This window comes from Ammospiza caudacuta, chromosome 7, assembly GCF_027887145.1.
Source record: "Ammospiza caudacuta isolate bAmmCau1 chromosome 7, bAmmCau1.pri, whole genome shotgun sequence".
NCBI classification, from domain to species: Eukaryota; Metazoa; Chordata; class Aves; order Passeriformes; family Passerellidae; genus Ammospiza; species Ammospiza caudacuta.
The window spans coordinates 48,611,109-48,633,086 of record NC_080599.1 but is presented as its reverse complement, the minus strand read 5'-3'; the positions used below and the strand labels follow the sequence as shown (position 1 = coordinate 48,633,086).

The following is a 21,978-nucleotide window of genomic DNA, read 5'->3' as shown; positions in this document are numbered from 1 at the left end:
TCAGCTCTATGAAAAAGCAAATCCAAGAATTTAGTCGCAGGTAAAATGGGTAAAGGTAACTGTGCTTTTGCTCAAAACCGTCTTTCTTGCTTCCTAATTAAAACTGCCTTGGGTGATTCTGTTTATGATTACCAACTTTTGATTCCCCCTGAACTATACCAGGCAGAAACATCAAAGAAGTTGTAGTACGTATAATGTTGCATAGGACAGTTAAAAATAAGGTCTTACATATGTCAAATACTTACCAAAGATGTTGCATTATGACTCTTCCTGGAGGAAAGTCAGTAATTTATAGAGACTAAATGCTTTCTTTACAGAACTGATTTTCCAGCTAGCTTACCCAATAAATAAGGATTGCAGAGCTTATACCTGATGATAGTATTAGTACCATCCAGTAAATTCAGATGAGATATGAAAGATACCAGACACAGGCAAGGACATTTTGGAGTGAAATTGGAAATTACTTAATAGATTAATTGAGGTTTGAAGATTCCTCTTGAAATCATGGAGCACAACCCACCTACACCAAGTAGGCTTAGCTAGAGCAGGTTATTCGAGACCACTACCTGTTGAGTTTTGAGTGTCAAATGGAGACTCCACCACCTCTGCCAGCATATGACAGCCCTCACAGTAAAAAAATAAGTTGTGTTCCAGTGGAATGTCGTGTATTTTAATTTGTCCCTGCTGCTTCTTGTGTTGTTAATGGGTACTATGAGGCTGGCTCCCTCCTCTTCATTACATCCTATCAAGAATTAATGCACATAGATAAAATTACCCGAGCTTTCTCTTGTCTAGGCTAAAAAGTTAGCCTCTTCTCACATGACAGATGCTTCAGGTCCTTAATAGTTTTCTAGCCATGTGCTAGACTCCCTGCTTGAAGTCCCCATCTTTCTTATACAGGGGAGCCTAGAACTGGATGCAGTATAGCCTCACGTATCCAGTAATTTGTGCAAAAACTCCAGGGAATGTCTGTTCTGCCAGCATTGCCAAGAAAGGTCTATCCAAGGTTAAAAAAATAAATCTCCAAATTCCTTCTTCTTGGCTGTTCTTGCTGCAAGCATAGTTAAGTATATGCATTGATGGAAAGGAATAATAGGTTTATATATACAAGACATGAAGCTATTAGACAGCATCCTAAGGAGGGCAGTGGAGATGGTGAGGGGCCTTGTGGGGAAGCTGTATGAGGAGCAGCAGAGGTCATTTGGTCTGTTCAACCTGAAGAAGAGTTGGAGGGGAGCCCAGTCACAGTCTACAACTTCCTTGTGAGGGGAAGAGGGACAGACACTGATCTCATCTCTCTGGTGCTCAGTAACAGAACCTGAAGGAATGGTTGGAGCTGAGTCAGGAGGTTTAGGTTTGGCATTACGGGAAGGTTTTTCCCCCAGAGAATGGTCAGGCTCACTAGGGCAGTGGTCACAGCTCCAAGGCTGTGAGAACTCAAGCAGCATTTGGACCATGCTCTTGGGCACAGAATGGGATTTTTGTGCAGGTCCAGGAGTTGGATTTGATGGTCTTTGTGGGTCCCTCCCAACTCTGCATACTCTCTGATTTTGTGTTTAAATATACTGGATTTTAAATAAAAAACATATTGTAAGTAATTGTTAAGGGAAAGCTACACATTCTCATTTGAAGTGATCCTCATTTAATATGTACATGCTTCAGAGTATAAAGGCCAGAATCTGACTAGTATATAAATCCCCAGCACAGATACACACAGACAGTAGCAATGCAGGCTTTCCTGCTGCTCAACTGGAATGGCTGTTCAGCTGCTTGGGGCAAGAGCATAGAGAAACTGAAATACAGCTATTATTGTACTTCAGAAATAGTATTTTGGGTTAGTTGTCCAGTGAAAGTGATATGACAAGCAAAATTAATACAAAACAACCACACTTCTCTTAAAAATATTTTATTGAAATGCAGCATTGACTGTCAAAAATTACACTCTGATTATCTTATTTTATACTGAGAACAGAATCAGTGCTTAATAATGAACAGAATAAAAATATTATAAAGGAATTTTATCTCTTTTAAATTCTATTGAGAAACACACTAAAATCTTCTTCCATAAGAGCACAGAACACTACAGCAGCACCAGACACACTTTATACATTTCTTTAAGCCTTATATTTGCCAACATGTTCACGAGCTATGATCATCCTTTGAATCTGAGCAGTTCCCTCATAAATCTGAAAAGAAGAATTGCAATAATGTTACTGGGTGATTTTTAAAAAGGTTTTAACGGGTATACATTTGTAAACCTCCATGGCACTAATCCAGTGTGGATTAGGATGTGCAGGAAGACAGAAGAAAACAGAGGAAATTCCAGTGTACCGGAGTAATCACAGTGGACTAAATTAAATGTAAATCATACAAGATACTGAGAAAGTCTTGTTCTCTCAGGTGCACCTATCTAAAGCCAGTAAGGCTCTTATGAAAATAAGTGACAACATTCCTCTTATTTAAGGAAGAAAATACATTATTGAGATTTTTCGAAGTAGGATCTGAAATCATGGGTAGAAGGGAAGAGATGATTTGTCCTTAAGTGTTTTCTTTAACTAGCCTTTCAAGGTCTGTTGTCTTTGATCTATTTATTTCTATTGCTTCTTGTCAACTAGTACTGTCTCCCACACAGTTTTGTTTGTGGTTTTCTTTATTCTTGCATTTTCTTTTAGAAACAGCCTGCATCATCCCTCTCTTCTGTTTGTTTGCTGGCAGCAAAGTCAAAAATAGACAAAAAAGCAACTATAAAGTTCTAAAGCCAAAGGAGGACATATGCTCCACAGGCATACTGCAATGTAATGCAAGGACTGAGGCAACATAGTCTAGAGATTTTAATGTTTCAGCTCCCAGTTCTGCCAAAACTTGGTTTAGCAAAATGCTGGAAATCACGCAAATTCACTTCTAGGAATAATCTTTCCAGGAAACTTAAAGAGCATTTTAAAAATAAGAATCCTATCACCTGTGTTCACATTAATGTTCTGGTTCAGAACAAGCTGTTGATTCCCAGGGTGACTTCTCTGCTGCTGCTTACCCTGTGTTGATCCAGTCCACAGAGCAGACTGTGTTTTGTGAGTACTAGGTGCCTTCTAAAACCAACTGAAATAGAAGTCTGCTTTCTCTCCATACTAAACATTCAGCAATCCCTAGAAAAGCCCTAATGGTACAAGCCTACGGCTGGACCCTAACAGCTGGATGCCTGTCAGGGACACACATTCCAAGGGACGAAACAGGCTTGCTATGAACCCGGCCTGCTCAAACTGCTCAGAGTGTGGCTGTCAGAGTCTCAGCAGCTGTTCCTGCAGTCTACCAAACTGCTCCTACTGCACTACATTTGCACTTGCTGATGGGCACAGCCATGGGAATCAATCAAAGATATCACAACTCACAATCTCATTAAGTAATTACAGGAAAGGTTTTGGCTTGTAAGCTGATGGAAACAGTTTCAAGACTCTCTGACAATTAAAGAAAGAAAGTTTTCCAAATTTAAGAGTTTCCAAACCTAAGAGTTTTTACCAAAGTAGCCAAGATTTCTAGCCAGACAAAACTAGGGCACAGTAAGGACATGTAAAAATGTTATCAGTAAACACAATAAAAGGATTGTGTAATACCAAAAACGATCAAACATACGAAAGATAATTTGAAAAATCAAGTTTTTCTGCATGCAATGTATGGCCAAAAGTATATACCATCTGGAATTGAGCAGTAACACAGCAAAGCACAGTGAAGTGTAAGATATAATCAAGAGACATGGACAAAATGATTGCAAGACAAAACCCCTTCCTGAATTCTTTTGGGGATGAAATGGAACTGACAAGTCATTAAAAATTTAATACTAAATCTGATTAATTACAAAAACAAACCTACTTAGCCATGCATTTAGATCACTGTAATGAAAAAACTATGTAATAATGGAATTTTGTCAAATCAGTCTCAATCAACCCTTGCACCATCATTCTCTAAAAAAGCATGCAATTTGACAGGAAAAAAATCCCAATCACAGATTTCAATTAGTCATTCATTTCCTCACTCACAGAAGTGAAGTTAGTTACAGGGACCTTTGGATACCAACATAGCAGTTGTCTTTCCTTAAACTGAGAAAAATAAATTCTTGGCTAGTGGCAATATTAGCTTGCATTTTGAAGTCAGCTGTAAGACAAATATTAACTGCCTAGAATCTTGGACTGACAGCTGTTATAGCTAACAATCATTAGAGGTCATGGTCTATGTGCATTTCTTGAAATCATCTACTTTGGTATGTTTTATCTAGTCACAATTAGTGTCAGTGTTAGATGTCAATGAAGATTACTGGTTTTGCTGAATGAATTAAAATATTCTTGCTGAATTAAGAACTGCAGCATAGTATATGCCAATATACTAGTTACAACATGACATGGAATAATTTCTTGACAGTAACACTGCAGTAAAAAACCTGGGTGATTACAGCGAACTATGGGCTAAATATGAGTACAAAAGGGTCTTGTTAAAAAAGTGGATAATCACTCTAGTTTGTCACACTTCTATTGATACAACACATGCAAGGTAATAATTTTTCATGTCATATTTCCAGCTAGGATAGGGTTAATAGTTTTTCTAGTAGCTGGTCCAGTGCTGTGTTTTGTGAGAATAGTGTTGGTAACATGTTCATGTTTCAGTTCTTGCTCTGTAGTGCTTACTGGAAATCCAGGACTTTCAGTTTCCTGTGATCTGCCAGTGAGGAGGTGCACAAAAAGCTGGAAGGGAGCATGGCCAGGAGTGCTGACCTGGAATGGCCAAAGGGGCATTTCATGCCATAGAGAGTCACAGCCAGTACATGAACTTAGGGGGAGTTGACCAGGAGGGTGCTGATTGCCGTGGGTGGACGAGGTGGGCATTGGTCACCAGGTGGTGAACAACTTTATTGTGCATCACTTGTTCTTCCTGGGTTCTATTCCTATCTGCCTCTCTCTTTTATTATTATAAGTTACTTTATTTCAATTATTAAACTTATTATTATTAAATTTATTTCAATTATTCTCAATGCATGAGATTTACTTTTTTTTTTTTCAAATTCTCTCCACAATCCCTCAGGAGCAGGGAGGAAGGAGAAGGGAGTGTGCAGCTTCCTTGTGTGGCAACTTAGTTGCCAGCTGGGTTTAAACTACACAACCATGATACCCAATACTGTTCATACATCAACCCCAGCATTCTACACAGCTTTTAATACCAAAGTTTCAAACGGAAAGTTTAATGGAAAAGTAAAACAAAAACCCTAACCAAACAAAAAACATCTCTTCCCTCATAAGTCGTTGGGGTAAGAAACTGCTTTAGTGTTCAGGCTAAGAAGACAGCTGAACTATAAAAAGACATCAGTCCAGGGTACAGACAGATGGCCAAAAGTTTTGCATCTCTAGAGATTTTCAAGAACAGTATGATATGTAAACCACTTCTACTTACAGAATCCCAGAGCAAGCACTGGTATTTTGATCAAGATATTTTCCCTACGAATTCAAAGACTTCAAAATTGACAATCCAAGAATTGCAATGAGTTACCACATTAGAGAGGAAAAAAACCCAAAAGCCACAAAATATAATTTATTTCTCTTAAGCGGTTTCAGTTTTTATCAAGTGCAATGACTTTAGTATGAAGTAATTTCCTGATTTGAATGATTGTTTCTTTAAATGGAAGGATTACTGCTCTAATTCTCAAATGATTTTTTTTTAATATGTGCACATCATGATTTGAAGTAAGTAGCCATTACTTTATTCTGTATAAAATCTATGCATTACCACTTTCTCTTTTACTTACCTGGTAGATTTTAGCATCTCTCATTAGCTTTTCTACAGGATATTCAGTATTAAATCCATTTCCTCCAAAAATCTGTACTGCATCTGCAGCTACTTGGTTTGCAATGTCACCAGCAAATGCCTTTGCAATGGAAGCATAGTAGGTATTCCTGCGACCGGCATCAACTTCCCATGCAGCTCTCTGGTAAGCCATCCTAGCGAGTTCAACTTTCATTGCCATTTCAGCAAGCAAGAAAGACACTGCTTGGTGCTGTGATGAAATAAACTAGGTTAATATTGCCTGCTTAAAATTCTATGACATGAAGGAAAGATAAAATCTTAATGCAGTGATCTTTTTCAAAAAACTCAGTAAGTTGTACAAGAGAAGTTATACAGAACATGCATCACGCTCTCGTCATAGGGATTAAATACTGATGAAACAACAGTTGAAGTTGTTCTTTCCTATTTGTCGGTATTTCTCTTGTTGTTCATTCATATTTTTTCAGATCTGGTAAGCAGCATGATGGGCAATGTATTCTACTGGTATTCTAATGTACTCTAATACAATATATCTTGTTCCACACACCTCAGATGTTTTCTTCTTTCCTGAAGATCCCTCTTTATTAGTGCTGAAGAACTTAAGTATGCCCAGTTGGTATGTAAGTTCTGAGCTTTGGGACAGAGTTTTCTTTCTGCTTTTCCTACTATCATTGATAAATTACCAAAAACACTTGAAGTTACCACATAGCTAAGTTTACTTATAGTGCAACCTATAAACTTGGAAACCACAAAATGGCTGAGGTATAATATAAAAACGAAGGAATTTATATAAATATATAAATATTAAGGAATAATCTTGAAAAATCAGTAGTAGTACATCTAGTGTGAAAACATAAGCTTTTATGCATTGTCTGCCCCCACACTTACTTCAACAATTGGTTTCCCAAAGGTTTTTCTCTCCAAAGCGTATCTAGTAGCTTCATCGAGGGCTCTTTTTGCCAATCCAACAGCACCAGCTGCTACCTAAATTTAATACAGGCCAGAATAAAAAATCAGAAATTCCTGCTATATTTTATAACCTATTTTTTTCCTGATACTTACGGGTGGTCTGGTCTTATCAAAAGCTCCCATTGCGATTTTAAAGCCAGCTCCTTCAGCTATCAATACATTTTCTTTTGGGACTCTCACATCTTCAAAGACAATGCCTCTTGTATCTGAGCAGCGTTGACCCATATTCATTTCCTGAAGTGGGAAATTTACAGATGTGCTATTAATTTGGATTATTCAAAGGTACATTATGTTTTCATTTTTTTGTTCACTCAAAGCATAGTTTTTCTTCCTCAAAACACCCAATCTAAAAATTACCACGTGCCAGACACATACTAGTTTTGTATTTGCAGACCAGTATGCCCTTAACTTGTCTAAGTTGGGCAGCTTACTTTCTCCTTAATATGAAATTAGTTCTGTCACTGTAAGCAGTGTTCTTGTGTTCTTCTAGTTCAACTATCTTTTAGATGCAAGTGGAAAAAGGAAAGAATCTAATATGCAGGAAGTACAGGTATACTACAAGTGAATAAATAAATGAGTTTTTCAAGTTTTCAGATTTCTTGACTAATGTTCCACATTCAGTTTTACCTACTATTAAAAATAGTAATTTTTGTAAAGAGAGAAGTAGCATCAGTATCTCTAAGGTGTCTTCTTTGACCAGTACTAGCTAAAATTAAAACTCACTAGATATGTATTTGCAGTCAAAATTGTCCAGCTTGCTTCTTAGTTTTTCAAGGCATACTACTTCTCATTTATTGGCACCTGCCAATATAGTCGTTTTCAAAGACTCTTTGCAGACGTCCAAAGTAGTCATCTTACTTTAGACCATTCTGAATAATTCCTTTTTTGAATTAATCGCTTTAAAATTATGTTTCATGCATAGTTCCTCTATGTTTTGAAAATTAAAAGATAAGCATATATAAGCACACGTAAGCACATAAGCATATGAGACTGTTCAGTTGTGTAACAGTATCTTTTCTTTAGTGGTACATTTGTTTTATTGTTGGTTTAGAACTGAACAACAGTTCCTGACTTGTCAAACAAGAAATACAGTCTTCACCTTTCTTCCAATTTGTATCCCTGGACTATCTGCTTCCACAATGAATCCAGTAAAGGCTTTGCTTGCAGGAGTTTTTGGATCTGGATTTGTACGTGCTAGCAAAAAATACCTAGTGTAAAACAAAGTAGATGGATGCAGTTTATCTTCACAATTAACAAGATATATTTATCTAGCACTTTAAACATTTTTATGTGCATTTCTACCATATAATAAATTTTGTCTATGAGTTAACAGCCTTTCTTTCTTGCCCATCCTGAAAATAAAATAAGAGGGAGCAAGAGAGTAGAAGTTTTAAAGATTCAATATTTCGTAAAGTTGCTCAGATCAACATGCAAATATTCCCTACCTTTTCCATGTATTGTAAGTCTTTATGATATTAACAGCTTCCCATATAGTACAAAAGAAACCTATTCATTGCATGTAGATAAAAATTAATGCTTAGAACATAATTTCTTGGATGTAAAAGTTATAATCTGACTTCAAAGATCTTGATTTTATTTTTCTAAGTATAAGTTGTAGATAAGTATCTCTCTTAAAAATTAAACAGCTGTAAATCACTTCTGTGGTATTTAGTAAGGTCAAAAGAAATCGGACAGTTTGTCTTTGGTGGGTGGTCTGCCTGCAACAAGAAAATAACAAGAAAATTCAATTTCTGGGTAAATGTATAAAGTTTCTTCCACTTGAATTCAGGGAAATTTCTGTGTTGTGAATCAACATGATGTAAGACATGATTTAAGAGGTTTACATTGTAAAAGCACACTCCAGACAACACAAGACATATCTGCAATCTTTGACAGATGGAAAATGTTTTCTTTTCAGAAAATAAAAAGTAACACTACAATATAACAGCATTTCTAGCTTCACTAGGAGTCAGAGGTGTTTCTAGTAGAATCACATTTAATTTTGATAGCCGAAAGGTTCAAGAGGCTATTATTGAGTGTGGAGTCATAATGTCATCACTCATTTTTCTTTTTAGGCTTTTCTTTTTAGCACTCAAGACTGCATTTTATATGCTATCCTGATAGCGATCCTCATAAACTGGGCAGAGATTAAAATGTAGTCTGCTGAAACACAGAGAACATTCAGATTTGTGTCTGAAAGATAGGTTTTTAAAGGATTGGTCTTTAAAGAATTTAACTGAGGTTGGAGGGGTGGGGTAAAGACACGGCATAGAACTATGACACCAGTTAACATACCAGTTTGCTTTCCCCCCATTTGTGATCCACATCTTCTGACCGTTAATAACATATTCATCTCCTTTCTTCTCAGCCTTTGTTTTTATACCAGCCACATCAGAGCCTGCTCCAGGCTCTGTTACACAGTAAGCCTAAAAGAAATTAAGATGCAAATTCTTGTGGAATAAAAGTTCTATCTTTAGTCAGCTACAAATTCACGCAGATTATGTGCATCAAGGTTTAAGTGAACTGCATGGTAATATCCAAACACCAAATAAACAAAACTCCCCAATAAAACCCCAAAACAACCCTACACTTGGCCCCCTCCCCCCTTCCAACCGCTGGCCAAGTAAAGGTTAATTTTCTTTATAAATCCATAATAATACATAAAATTGGCTTTTAAACAAACAGAAACATTCTGTAATCCTTAAGTTACTACTTCCAGGATTCAAAAATTCTGATGTGAAAGCTGAGGATCTTTAAAGTCTGAAAATAGGAGCACTGAGTCGTTCAGTTTAGGAGGCTTAGTTGTAAATTGATATACATTGCAGACAAATCTTTACTTCTTTCTACGTAACAAGTACTATTTATGTAATATTTGAGATCACAAATCGAGTGTCATTCCCATCCAAGTTGAGGGTCTCCTTACATAAACCTTGTATTTTTCTTAAACTTCTACAACCCTTCTTGAAAGGAAAAAAAAAACCTATTATTTTTGGTAAGTGACTTAGGATGAGGATAATTTAATATCTTCTGTTTACTTACTGGATGTATCTCATTAGGTATTCGCTACCTTTCAGTAAATGTCACTGTTTACATATAAATCAAACAGGGCTAAGTTGTGAGTACATATAAGTGTTCAGGAAAAAAAAAATTGCAAAAAAAGGAATTAAAAAAAAAAGGAGTAATACAATTAAAGTGGTTTAGAAACATTCTGCAGTATAGCAATTATACTTACACACATCATTGGTTCTTCTGTCATTCTTCCTAAGTATTTTTTCTGCTGATGCTCATTTCCTGCAATGATAACTGGCATTTGCTGAAAAAAAAAATATTTAGACTGTTAATCTGGCTCTTTCAAGGGTAAAGATTATAGTTTAAGAGATGTAAGAAAAGACAGAACTTACCCCTAGGGAATTTGCTTCGATGGCGGTTTGAACCCCTGTACATCCGTAAGCTAACTCTTCTGTAATAAGGCACGCTTCAAAACTGCCAAGGCCAAGGCCACCTATGGTTGAAGTATTTAAGTTACTCAAGGGGATTTAAATTATAATGTATTCATATTAATGATTTACACAACATACTTATGGGAGTGTACTATTCCATATACGTTTGATTGTGTACTGGGTTTGGTTAGGCATTCTCACACAAGCTTTTTAAATAAAGCTTCATCAGAAGAGTAGCAGGCGATTTGAAAATTATGTGTCACGTGTCCAGAGTTATTGTTTGATTAACGTGGGACAACTTGCACAAAGTGGCAAGAATGTACCACTCACATTTTTTTACTACTGTACATTCAAGAATTAAGAGTTCCTAGGAAGCAGAGAAAGGGCCCCTGAGCCAAAAGCATTTGGGAACAAAAAAGTGTCCATATTAGTAGACAGCCAACGCAGTAATCTGTTTCTGACAGAAGCCAACACTACAGGAAACTGGCCAACACTACATACAAGTACAATAACAACTACCTCAAAAATATTTTCCTGAACTTTCAGGTGACTTCCTCGGTCAAAGAAATAATTCTCTTTGGTATCTTTCTTATGCCAACCCCTGACAGACATCTGTTATATGCATTTAACCAGTGTCTTTTTGAATCTATGTCAAATTTTAGCACCTATATCCTACAGGGGCAATAAGTTGCAAATTAACTCCACACTGCATGCAGAACCATCTCCTTTTACTTGTTTTGAATCTAGCATCTGCTGACATAATTTGATGCCTTCTAGTTATATTGAAAGGGACAGTGAACCACCAATCCCTTTTCACATTCTCCCATGACACTAACGTTTTAGTAATTTCTCCTATAGAGTTTACATCTCACACGGAAGATAAAACTTCTATATTCATTGTCATCCTTTTAGGAACCTTCTCCATTTCCCTAATACTCTCTCGAGAAGGAAGGATCTGACTATATAATGAGTTAAAGAAGCAAGTGCAATTTGCATTCAGGAGGCAGCATAATTATGCCTTCTTCTTTTTAATTCATTCCCTTAAGAGTCCCTCTTGACCTTAGATTTTACAGTTTTGACCACTTCTGAGCATTATGCTCATGTTCACAGGATCCAAAGATGTCTTTTCTGAGAGGCAGTATCTAATGCACAGCATACCTTTCCTCTGTGAAGTTCAGATTGATTCTTTCCCTTCACATGTGCATCACTTTTTCTTTTTGGAATCACATTGCCATTTTAACTCTCATTCTCTTCTGTGACCTTTTCTGTCTTTCAGCTGTCTGAACCAGATCATCTTTTCTGTGCCGAATAACTAAGTATTATCAGCAAACTCTATCACCTTTGCATTTATGGCATTTATGCCCTTCTCCGTTTATTTATAGACATCCCAAATAGCACAAGACCTAGCAAGGCTGTGCTGCTAATTTTGCCAATATGAAACCTGATAATCTTTAAAACTTATTTTGGAAGTTCAGGCATTCTCTATCACCTGCTCACACATTTATTAGCTACTTCAGAGAACTTCAATGATTTTATGAGGCATGAGTTCCTTTCACTAAAACCCTTCTCTAGCATATCATGTTTGTCTGTATCACTCATACAGCTTATGAGTCAGGACTCTGCTGTACTGCACTTAATCTAAACTAAAAAACTGTCCTTCTGGAATAAACTCTTAAATTGCTCCAGCCTGTGTCAGAGACTAGAACAAAACGTGACCTTCTAATTTCTCTGCCTAATCAGCTGACACTGCACCAGGGGAACACTAAGCAGCTGTAATCACGGTAGAAAAATCTGGTCATAAATTACTAAACCATAATCTGCCTAATTTGTCTCCTGATTACACCCATACCTAGTACCACACTTGTATGTGTCAACTTGCCTACTGATTAAATTTAGATTATTCAAGTATGCAACTATTAATGCGACAGTACAGAATCCATAATTACACATAGGAATCTCATCTAATGTCTTTTCATTGTTTAATTTTACAGATTAAAAAGAATGTTTACTTACCACAGCTTTCTGGTATGTGTGAATTCATAAGACCAAGCTCCCAAGCTCGCTTTATAAGTGGAACAGGATACTGAAACAGACATGGTAAAATCATCTTCTGATTCATAACAACCAAAACTTTAAATTTTATGCAGGTTAAGATAAAAGTCTGTTTTTCCCCAAATTTTCCCTTACACTACGGTAGAATTTACCTCTCCAGTTTTGTCATATTGTGCAGCAACAGGAATAATTTCCTCCACAGCAAATTTACGAGCAGTAGCTTGAAACTCTTTCTGTTCATCAGTAAGTTCTATTTTAAAAAAGAGAAAAAGATCATAAATCCTCTGCTGTCTTTTATTTTGCCAATTGTCAAGACTATGATAAAAAAGAAAACAAGAGCATCCTTCCAGGATAACCCAAGCCACCACTATTTGGGGCTCTCCAGGAAGCAAAAATGTTCAGATTCCTTCTCCTCCTGGGAGAAAACTTCTGTTGTTCTCTGATCAACCCCTACACGCACTTACTTGTCTGATGAAATTATCCACAAAATACTGAAAACGAAGCAGAGATGACTGTGTAACATAAAATGTATTACCAAAAGAAATAAGAAGAATGCTGTGCTAATTAAAAGCATAAAAATACAGAGGTTGCCCAAAGATCCTGACTCAATTTCAAACATCTAGCTCTGATCCCCTAAATTTGCTTGCATATATATGTTATATATAATATGCCAAGATGAAGATAAATTTCTTTTTTTGCATTTCTTGATAACCAAGTTCAACTATGACTACATTTAGGTAGTGTAACATTGAAAAGAGCAATATGAGGTAAGTATTCAAAGCTAAAACACTCAGGCAATAAAAAAAACTTATCATAGACATGAGTTAAAAAAAAGAAGAAAACCTTAAGAACACTACAAACATATCTGCCTTGCCTCAGTTAAGAATAAAGTTACTTTGCTTTTCAAACTATTTTTTTACTAGAAATATATTTAGAACAAAGACCTTCATCTTAAAATCACGGTGAACTACAATACAGGATATGATTTCTTTTTAACTCTGCAATTTGCCTGTTATTGTTACATTTCTTTCAAAAACGGTACTACTTACCAAAGCTAAAGCCCGCTCCAGGTTTGCCTACATGTAAGTTTTGAGCAGGTTTACTAGAATAGGACCTCCATCCATGCCCTGTGATGGTTTGAAGCATTTGCTAGAGAGGAAAAGAACATGAGGTGTAAGATCTTTACAGCTCAAGCCTCCTAAACCTACTAACCTATCTGCAGCCCAACTTTAGACTCCCTCTCTAGAAACTGTGTCACATCAAGTAAAATACAATTACTACTGTGATAAAACAATTACTGGCTACATTGTGTTTTCCTCCTGTGGCAAGCAGCACTTACATGAACTGACACCTCTACCAAGAATGTCAGGCTTTAACGGGACGAAGGATGAGTGAACTACTGCATGCACTTTTAAGTATTGTGCAATTGAGTATTTAAAAATTATTAAGTATAATTAAAATCTATGTTCACAGAGGCACAACAATATATATTTCTTTCATTTATACACACACTCATCAAACTTCATTTTCTGGCCCTCTAGTGAATATCCTATTACTCAATGCTTACCTACATTCAGATTTAGCAAGATTTTAAAAACAACCTACCTATTAGCCAATATATCAGAATATTTTGATAATATCCTACACTAATCTCTGCTTTCTTTTAATAAGCTGCTGCCACTGACACTTGGTGATTATTATTGTCCTCCAACAGGAGAGACAGCTATCTGAAGTTTATTTTTTCTCCTAATACTTACCATAAATTCATTCTTTTTCATTGTAAATACTTTCTCTGCTTTTTCAAGTTTAGAGCCCCAAATATTGTGGCTACATTTTCATAATGTCTTAATACTGTGCAAAAACATGTCTGAATTTAAGAGGATGGTTTACTCTCTTCAAGAGCTATGAATCTCTGAAATGTTTGAAAATTAGTGAAAAATATGAAATTGGATAATTTTTAGGATGGCCCAAATTAATATTGCAAAACCAAATTTGCCTGAACACTAAGGAAAGGCTTCTTCTTGATTTTCTTCTGTGAAAATGTAGACTTTTTTTTTTTTTTAATTGTGATCAGAGCAGTCACTTACTTCCTAGCATTAAAAAAAATATTGATAGTAATGCAAAAAAATCACAGAAATTTTACTGGGAACTGTAGAAGACAAGGACATTGCAGAAAGTTACACAGCTGGGGAGGCAACAAGTACTTTCAAAAAAGTTATAGTAGATAAACTGTGCTCTTAATAATAATGCTATATGATAGATGGTTATAACACAGCTCAAGAAGCATGATGAATACTGCCAATAATAGATATCAACACAGTGAAAAAAGTATTTCCAGAGGATACTGGAAACATCTATAAAGTTCAAAGGTGAAGAAATGCAGAAGGAACACTTCCAGGCAGGGAAGAGGGAGAGGCTATGACATATTTGCATACTGTGCTGGTACTGTCAATTTATTAATAATTCAGGATTGCATTTTGCTGTAGGTAATATATTATTAATTTCAAGTTTTTAGAAACAATAGACATTGCAAAAGAGTATCTTGCTAAGTTTTCTGTTACTGCTACCTCTCATATTAAAAGCCAAAACAATACCACAAAAATCTAGATAGACCTTGATTCTTCAGAATTATTTATGCCTTATTTTATCTGGAAAAAAGACAAGATGAGGTTGAAAAAAAGCCAGATGATTGAAATTTTTTTCTTTTCTTTTTTTAAGGAGCAGCTCTTGATAGACTAATGCATAGCTTTGCCACCAAAAGGTTTTGTTTACACTTGGAAAAGTGGATTCAAACTAATGCTGAAAGTGATACCCTATATGAAAGAAGCTGTAAAATTTAAACCAGTGAAATTATGTCTATTGCAATATAGTATGCAAGATAACACTTAAGATTACTCTGGAAAAACTCAACAATACCCCCACCAAGAAATATGGACAGATGGGACTCATACCTGGAAGCTGCATGACTGATGAGATGACAAAGGATGAGGGTTTGCTACATGTAAAAATTTGGATAACCATCTGTCTGCTTGTCAACTTTCTCACTGCTTAACTCTGAGGAACAGTTGGATTCAGTGACAAACTACTGCTAGTGATGTTCAGATACAACTCCTACTGCATTTCCTTGCACTACTGTATAAATTCTGTCGCAATTACAAATGCAATCATCAGTGTAGCAAGACTAACACTGGAAGAATGTGCTACCAGGAAAAGGGTACGACAAAGCTACTCACAAAAGTGATGCAATCTCTTTATTACCAAAAGAGCTATAGAACCTGTTTGAAAAGATGCACATCACAGAAAACAGTGGGACAACTATAAGCTAAGGGTCGCTAACCTTGATTCTGCCTCATGTATCTCAGGGCAAAAAGGAAAAGAATTATCAAGAGTTTGTTGCGGGGGTAACATGTCAGGAGGCTGAACTTGAAATAGTAATTTCCTCCCTATGGGCTTCCTTTGCCTAAAGCATTACTTTTGAGCCACAATATACCAACTTCAGATGGAGACTTCTTCCCTCACTCTCACAGCAACACTCAGGACCAGCAGCCAAGCTGCATCAATTTAGGGCAAACCAACACTGCTACTAGGAGGTTGTGAAGGGCCTTTCAAGTAATTCAGACTCATGAATGCCTCTGAAAATGGGGAATCTAGAAAAAGGCATGTGCAATGCTAAATGAATTCTGAATGGTTTTAATTTTCTAGTTTGAAGCTGTGAGGTTATTGGTGGTTCAATACAGTAGAAAGTTTGTACTTTAGAAAACCAACTATTATATTTCACACATATTTTCACACATATTTTTTAGAAATAACATACGTACGCTAAAGGAAATGCATTGGATAAAATACCCTGAACTCTAATCCCGGTGTTTTGAAGCCGTCTCCACCGTTAAATGGAGAGGTGCCAGACACACTTGGCACGACGCGGCCTTTGCCCCATGAGGATCCCCAGGGCTGTGCAGTATCGCCAGTGAAGAACATCAAATGGCAATACCCATTCGAACCGCGAGGATTACGGCCGTAAACTCGGGTAATACTGCGAGGCAGGAAAAGCAGCACAGCGGGTGGATCCCAGCCCCGCCAGCTCTCCCCACCGGGGCAGCCCCTACGCCCGCAGCCGTCCGGACAGTCACGGCGGGCGGAACGCAGGCTGGCCCTGCCTCTTCCGCCCTTCGCCCTCTGCGATCCCGCCGCCCTTCCCCGCCGCCCGGGCTCCCCTGGCCGCTAGCACCGGCAGCGCCGCGGTCCGTCCCGTCCCGTGCCGTGCCTCTCCCTGGGTCTTGTGTCCCCCGAGCGTTCACCCGCCCTGGCCGCTCACCCGCGTCGCCCTCAGCGCAGCCATCTCGGCGGGAGAGCCCGGCAGCCGCAGCAGCTCCGGCGGGGCGGTGCTCGGGGGCCGGGGCGGTGCCACGCGGGCCCGCCCGTTGGGCCGAGGCGCTGGGGCGGCCCTGGGCTCGACAGCCCCCCCCCGCCTTGCTCGGCTCCTGCGAGGAGAGCCTCCGGCGAGTTCCTATTGCTGCTCTCGCTCGTGGGAGGAGCGCCGTGCCCCGCGGCCGGCCCGCCCCGGCCCGCCGGCCCGAACGCCGGCCGTGTCCGTGCCCCGGCTTGTGCTGCTTCGCCGCCTGTTTGCTGGGTGTCCTAGGCTGGTTCCAGTCACCTGCATCATTCACCTGTTAGCAGCAAAGCCCGTGTAAGCATTTTACTGTAATTTGTGCTTCAGGGAATCATAAACTCATGTTTCGGAAGAGTGCCAGGAACTGGAGAGTGACTGGGCCTGGCGCACGGGAGTTTTAAGTATCGACTGTATTGATAGTTACCTAAAATGTGCTTCTAACTGCTCTTTATTCCAGTTGTATTTTAAAGGAAAAGCAATGCTTTTGGAAATTATCTGTGGCGAATAAAATATATGCTCTTGAATAGTACTGTTTCACAGCAGTGTTGTTTAGGGGTTTATTAAAACAAGGATACCAAGAAAAATGGCAGCCATTGATTTCTCTGTGAATTCCTTATTTGGTGTGAAATTTCAACAAAATTAACAAAATAAATATTTTTCTGGAAGCTAGATTTTTAATAACATTTTATTTTGCATAATAATACAAAATAGTATGCAACAAATATTTTTGTGTCATTATTGCCTTTTTATATTTGGCTCTTAGTTGCTTGTTCTGTTTCTGACAGTTGACAGTATTGATTTTGTGGTTAATACAAAAATAAACAGTTTGATAGAAAACTAGCCATATAAAAGTTATTTACAGACATATTTATCAGTTGTCTGAAAAGAGATGATTGTAATGTTTTATAGACTTCATACTGTTGTGATTTCAGGTGATTACCTAAGGAAGGCAAGTGGACAGCATTGATTCAGTGTATAGGCTGCTGCTTTTTCACTCTAAATCAGAAGATTTTTTTTTCCCCTGTACTTTCAGGGCAATAGAGTAAAAGACATAAGCATAGCTTAAAACTGTGTTGTTTAAGTATTTTTGAAGATTCTGTATGTTCCTGTTTCAAGTACACCATACCTTTGGAATGTAAAGCTGCAGTGGGGCTTTAAAATACCAGCACTCAAAGTCGCATTTTTGTGTTCCATTTTATGTAGGGTTCCACAGATCATGGTTCTGAATATAGTGAGGGAATTTCATTACTGAGCAGTCCATTTTCCACCTATATATTATTTAACTATTTGTGTAGTTTGTGTGTACACAATATCTTTGTATTCTTTGGTTTATTTCTCATCGCAACACTGTGTTGTGATTGTATATAAGGAAATATGCTAATCTCATTTGAAAGCTTTAAACTTTTAATTTTTGATTTCTGGCATGGATTATACTGTGCATATTCTAAGATGGCACACATCAACATCTAAAGATGCATAGATGGGTTCAGAGTATGTATAAAAAGCTGATGTTGTATGTAATACATCCTGTCATATGTAACAAGCAACTTCACCTGACTGATTATGATTAAACACCTGTAAGAATGCTATATAATAAACATAGTTGCTAGCTGCAGGAAGTGCTTCAAATCCTACAGTGATCAGAAATGAAACATTATTTCCAGATGCTTTTGAGATTTAGAGATTTTTGAGATGCTTTAGGATCCATACCCCTTAAGTAGTGAATAAGGTCTTTTTTGAGGTGAAGAGACAGCTTTGAATGGGGTTGAGGACATCCCTAAAGTAGGGAGATTGAATACATCAGTACACTGAGGGAATGTTGACGTCAGGAAGTAATGCAAAACACAGCTATTTGGTTTATGCAGTGAAATGTTTTATTCAAGACCTCAAGAACATTTTGGAGTGTTTTTAATTCCAGCTTGACTGAGTGTTCCCTAGTAAGGGGTTGGAACACTTTGGGTGCACTCCTAGACCATGTCTTTGAGTAAATTTCTTCCAAAAATCAGTCCATGTGCTTTGATATCTCTCTGTGAATCAAGTAAGACACCGTAAGTAGGGACAATTTGGAAACTTCATTCAAAACTACACTCCTCACCTAATCTGAACTGCTCATGAAGACAGAGACTGAGAAGGTTGTTGTCTGAAACTGTCAAATTGAAGAAACTGAGTCGGGAATACACAATAACATTTGATGCTGTCCTGGTTTGCCTTACACTAGAAGCATCTTTGCATGTGAAATTTGCTACTTGCTTCTGAAGACAGATGTCTGTACTTCCTGGAAGCAAGCTTCTGTAGTAAAAAGCTGCTAACCATCTGTGATCTCCTGCAGGGTTGTAGACGTTAAAGAAAATAAATTGTTCCACAAAAAGGAAGAAAAGAGTGCATAGAGCCAATACAAAGGTATTCCAGGACATTTCCACTAAACGATAAGGTTAAGGTTCTAAAATCAGCTGCTCAGCATGCAGCTTTCACTGATAAAGCTATACCTTTGCTTACCTTCCTTCTCTCCTTCAAATTGTTTTTTTTTTTTTTGCTACCTCTCTTCACATCTCCTTGGGTAAACAAATGAGAATTCTTTTGGCAATATGTTGTCAACATAGTTTTCCCAAGGCCAATCTGGAGGAGAAAATTCAAAACCCAGATGGTCCATTTCTGCTGAGTGCTTGGGATTAGAGGGGTATGAAGGATGGCAAGGTTATTGTCAAAGGCTGAACTAGTAGAACTTTGAGGTTCAACTTATTTACATAAGGAGTGCAAATAGATAAAAATTTCCACAAGGTGTAGTTAGACTTTTGCCTGTCTCTCTGAAGCAGGAAATACAGCATCTGCCTTTCATTTTTCAAACGCTTAATAGTGTGTTGTATTTCTTAATTAATATTCCTCTGATCACTTTTACTGCAGTAAGAATTATATACTGCCCAGTATGTTTCTCTATTAACCTAGAATACTCTCTTATATATTAACCAGCAGAATGCATGATGCTTATTGCTGAAATGCGTAATTTAGCATTTCAGTAAGTAAATGTAAACACAGCATTTACAGTAAGCACAGTAATGTTATTACACTACAAACTACTGCTCATTGTCATGGTTTAGGAATGGTGTTCCCCAATATATTGCTGATGCTGAGAGTCTTCAAACTATGCTTGCTCCTTCCTTCTTCCCCTCCTCCTGTGGCAGGCTGAAGAGAAGAATATAGCATCTGTTTCTTGGAAGGGTATTCAGGGCAATAAATCCAATGACAAAACATGGGGGGAGACACATTCTTACAGGAGCAAACTAAATGGATTATGTGCACAAGATTTGACACTGCTTATTCATAATCTGAGTTTGTGCAGTTAATAACCTGTTAATAACCTGATCTCTGAATTCCATTTCTGCAAATTACATATTTTTCCATGCTCCTTCACTAAACATATAAAAGTATAAATTGTATTATGTAATGTTAGATATAGGGTTGCTTTGTAATGTTGTAATTTAGGAATGGTACTCCCTGATTTAGAGCTCCCTCTGTGACTCTTCAAATCACTCTCACTCCCCCTATGGCAGGCTGGAGAGCAGAACTGGAGACACATAAGGTCATGAGTTACGACCAATTTACTGGAAACAGCAATGGGATAAGAAAAATACCAGTAACTGTAACAATAATAATAAAAGTGTGCAAAAGAGACAGAGTGATTCATATGCAAAATGCTCATTAATCCTAACTACTACAACCAGAAGCAGCCCCTTCCTCCCGCCCCAACAATGGTGAGGTGGCAAAGAATAACCTCTGGGTCCTGGCCATGTGCCTCCTGGCCACTGCAAAAAGTAACCTGGTCCTGGCCAGAACCAGGATGCTTATCCCTTAAAGTTAGCAACTGTATTCTAGGCTGAAGTGTTATTTTTTATTAATTAGCAATTATTACTAATTAGTAATAATTAAATGTTAGTAATTACTAATTACTAATTTTAGGTGTTTTACTGGCTTGGATGTTTTTAAATTGTTAACAACAAACAGGATTTTACCATTTTTTAATGAACTTTTGTTTTAGAAATGAAAAGCAAATGAAATTTTTGCAGTGATTTATATATTAAGAGTTACTGAAGTTACTACACAAAACAAACGTAGTAAAATTTTGTGTGTAGGTTCTGAATTCATGATCTTTAAAGTAGAATAATTTTTGATGTAGTGCAATGCAACAAGCATGGCAACTTCTTCATAGTTATGACCTGTTTTGCTTTTCTTTGATCCCTGATACAATAGTAACTTAAAACATCTTAAATCAAACATTTTTTTTCTAAATTTCTGTTGCAAGCCCTTGTGATTTTTTTAGTTTGTCTTGAGTTGTCTTGGGATTTAGTTGAGGAGCTTGGGGTGGTGGTTAAGGTTTTTTTTCCTAGAGTTTTCATGGTTTTTAAAACAATAAATTTATTGGGAAAAATAAAAAAAAAAGGAAAGCATCTCTGTGGAAAACTCTGAATGATCTAAAATCAAGACAATGTAATACTTGAATGGAAATATTTTGAGGTATATTTTAGATTGTTTAATTTCTGGGTATCACAAACAGTACTTAATGTCAAATTTTCAATCTCATTTAATCACAAAGTCATAGCAACTCTAAGTCTTGAAAGTTTTTTATTTAACTACTATTTGTAAACACACCAAATATTTTTCCTTAATGTCATCAAACCACACTGGGTTACACTTATGTGACTATCAAACATGAACCGTAAGGAAAGAGAAGGGACAGATGTACAGAGCTTGAGAAAAAATAAAAAACAATCTGTGGCATCCTGTAATAATTTTGCTCTCTATTGACTTTCCGAAGAAAAAGAAAGTCAGTAGAAACCTGAGAAGATAATTTTTGAACCATGCCTTAATGTAAAAATCACCTGTCCTAATTTTTTTTTAAAGTACGGTGAGACTTTTTCAGGACTAGCTGTGTTAAGAAACAAGTGCTTACTTAGACAAGCACGGCTTTTCCTTGCATGAAATATGAAAACAAGTTGATCATTAAGAAAGAGAGGTAGGCCTGGCCGTATGTAAAGGAAGTAACTAGGAGATTTTTGCACCAAACATGCTGTAGCTGGCACTTTAGTAGCCTAAAAATCTTTAAGATACATTGTTTGGTACATTTCTCCTTGTAGAATCATATATTAGTAAAAGTCCAGTTGTAGTGAACATACCTCTCGCAAATGAATTTAACACTTACTTGTAGGTTAGACCCCAGAACAGTGAAGTTACAACTCTGCCAGCCCAAGCTGACTAAAAGTGAGGTACCACATAAGCACCACCGTGACACTATGGTAGGTGGGATTTTAATAAAGATTTATATTGTAAAAC

The 21,978-nt window shown here is 37.3% G+C and overlaps 1 protein-coding gene across 1 annotated transcript; it reads right to left on the bottom strand.

Annotated features, from left to right (window-relative positions):
- Positions 1–1,890: 1,890 nt before the first annotated feature.
- ACADM (acyl-CoA dehydrogenase medium chain) lies at positions 1,891–16,666 on the bottom strand. The gene is made up of 12 exons (XM_058808321.1): positions 16,579–16,666; positions 13,313–13,412; positions 12,416–12,513; positions 12,225–12,294; positions 10,173–10,273; positions 10,004–10,084; positions 9,067–9,197; positions 7,871–7,979; positions 6,865–7,005; positions 6,691–6,786; positions 5,786–6,034; positions 1,891–2,186 (listed from the first exon to the last, which is right to left on the bottom strand). The coding sequence occupies exons 1-12, from the start codon at positions 16,600–16,602 to the stop codon at positions 2,115–2,117; spliced, it is 1,272 nt and encodes a 423-aa protein (XP_058664304.1). The 5' UTR covers positions 16,603–16,666; the 3' UTR covers positions 1,891–2,114.
- Between the last annotated feature and the right edge of the window lie 5,312 nt (positions 16,667–21,978).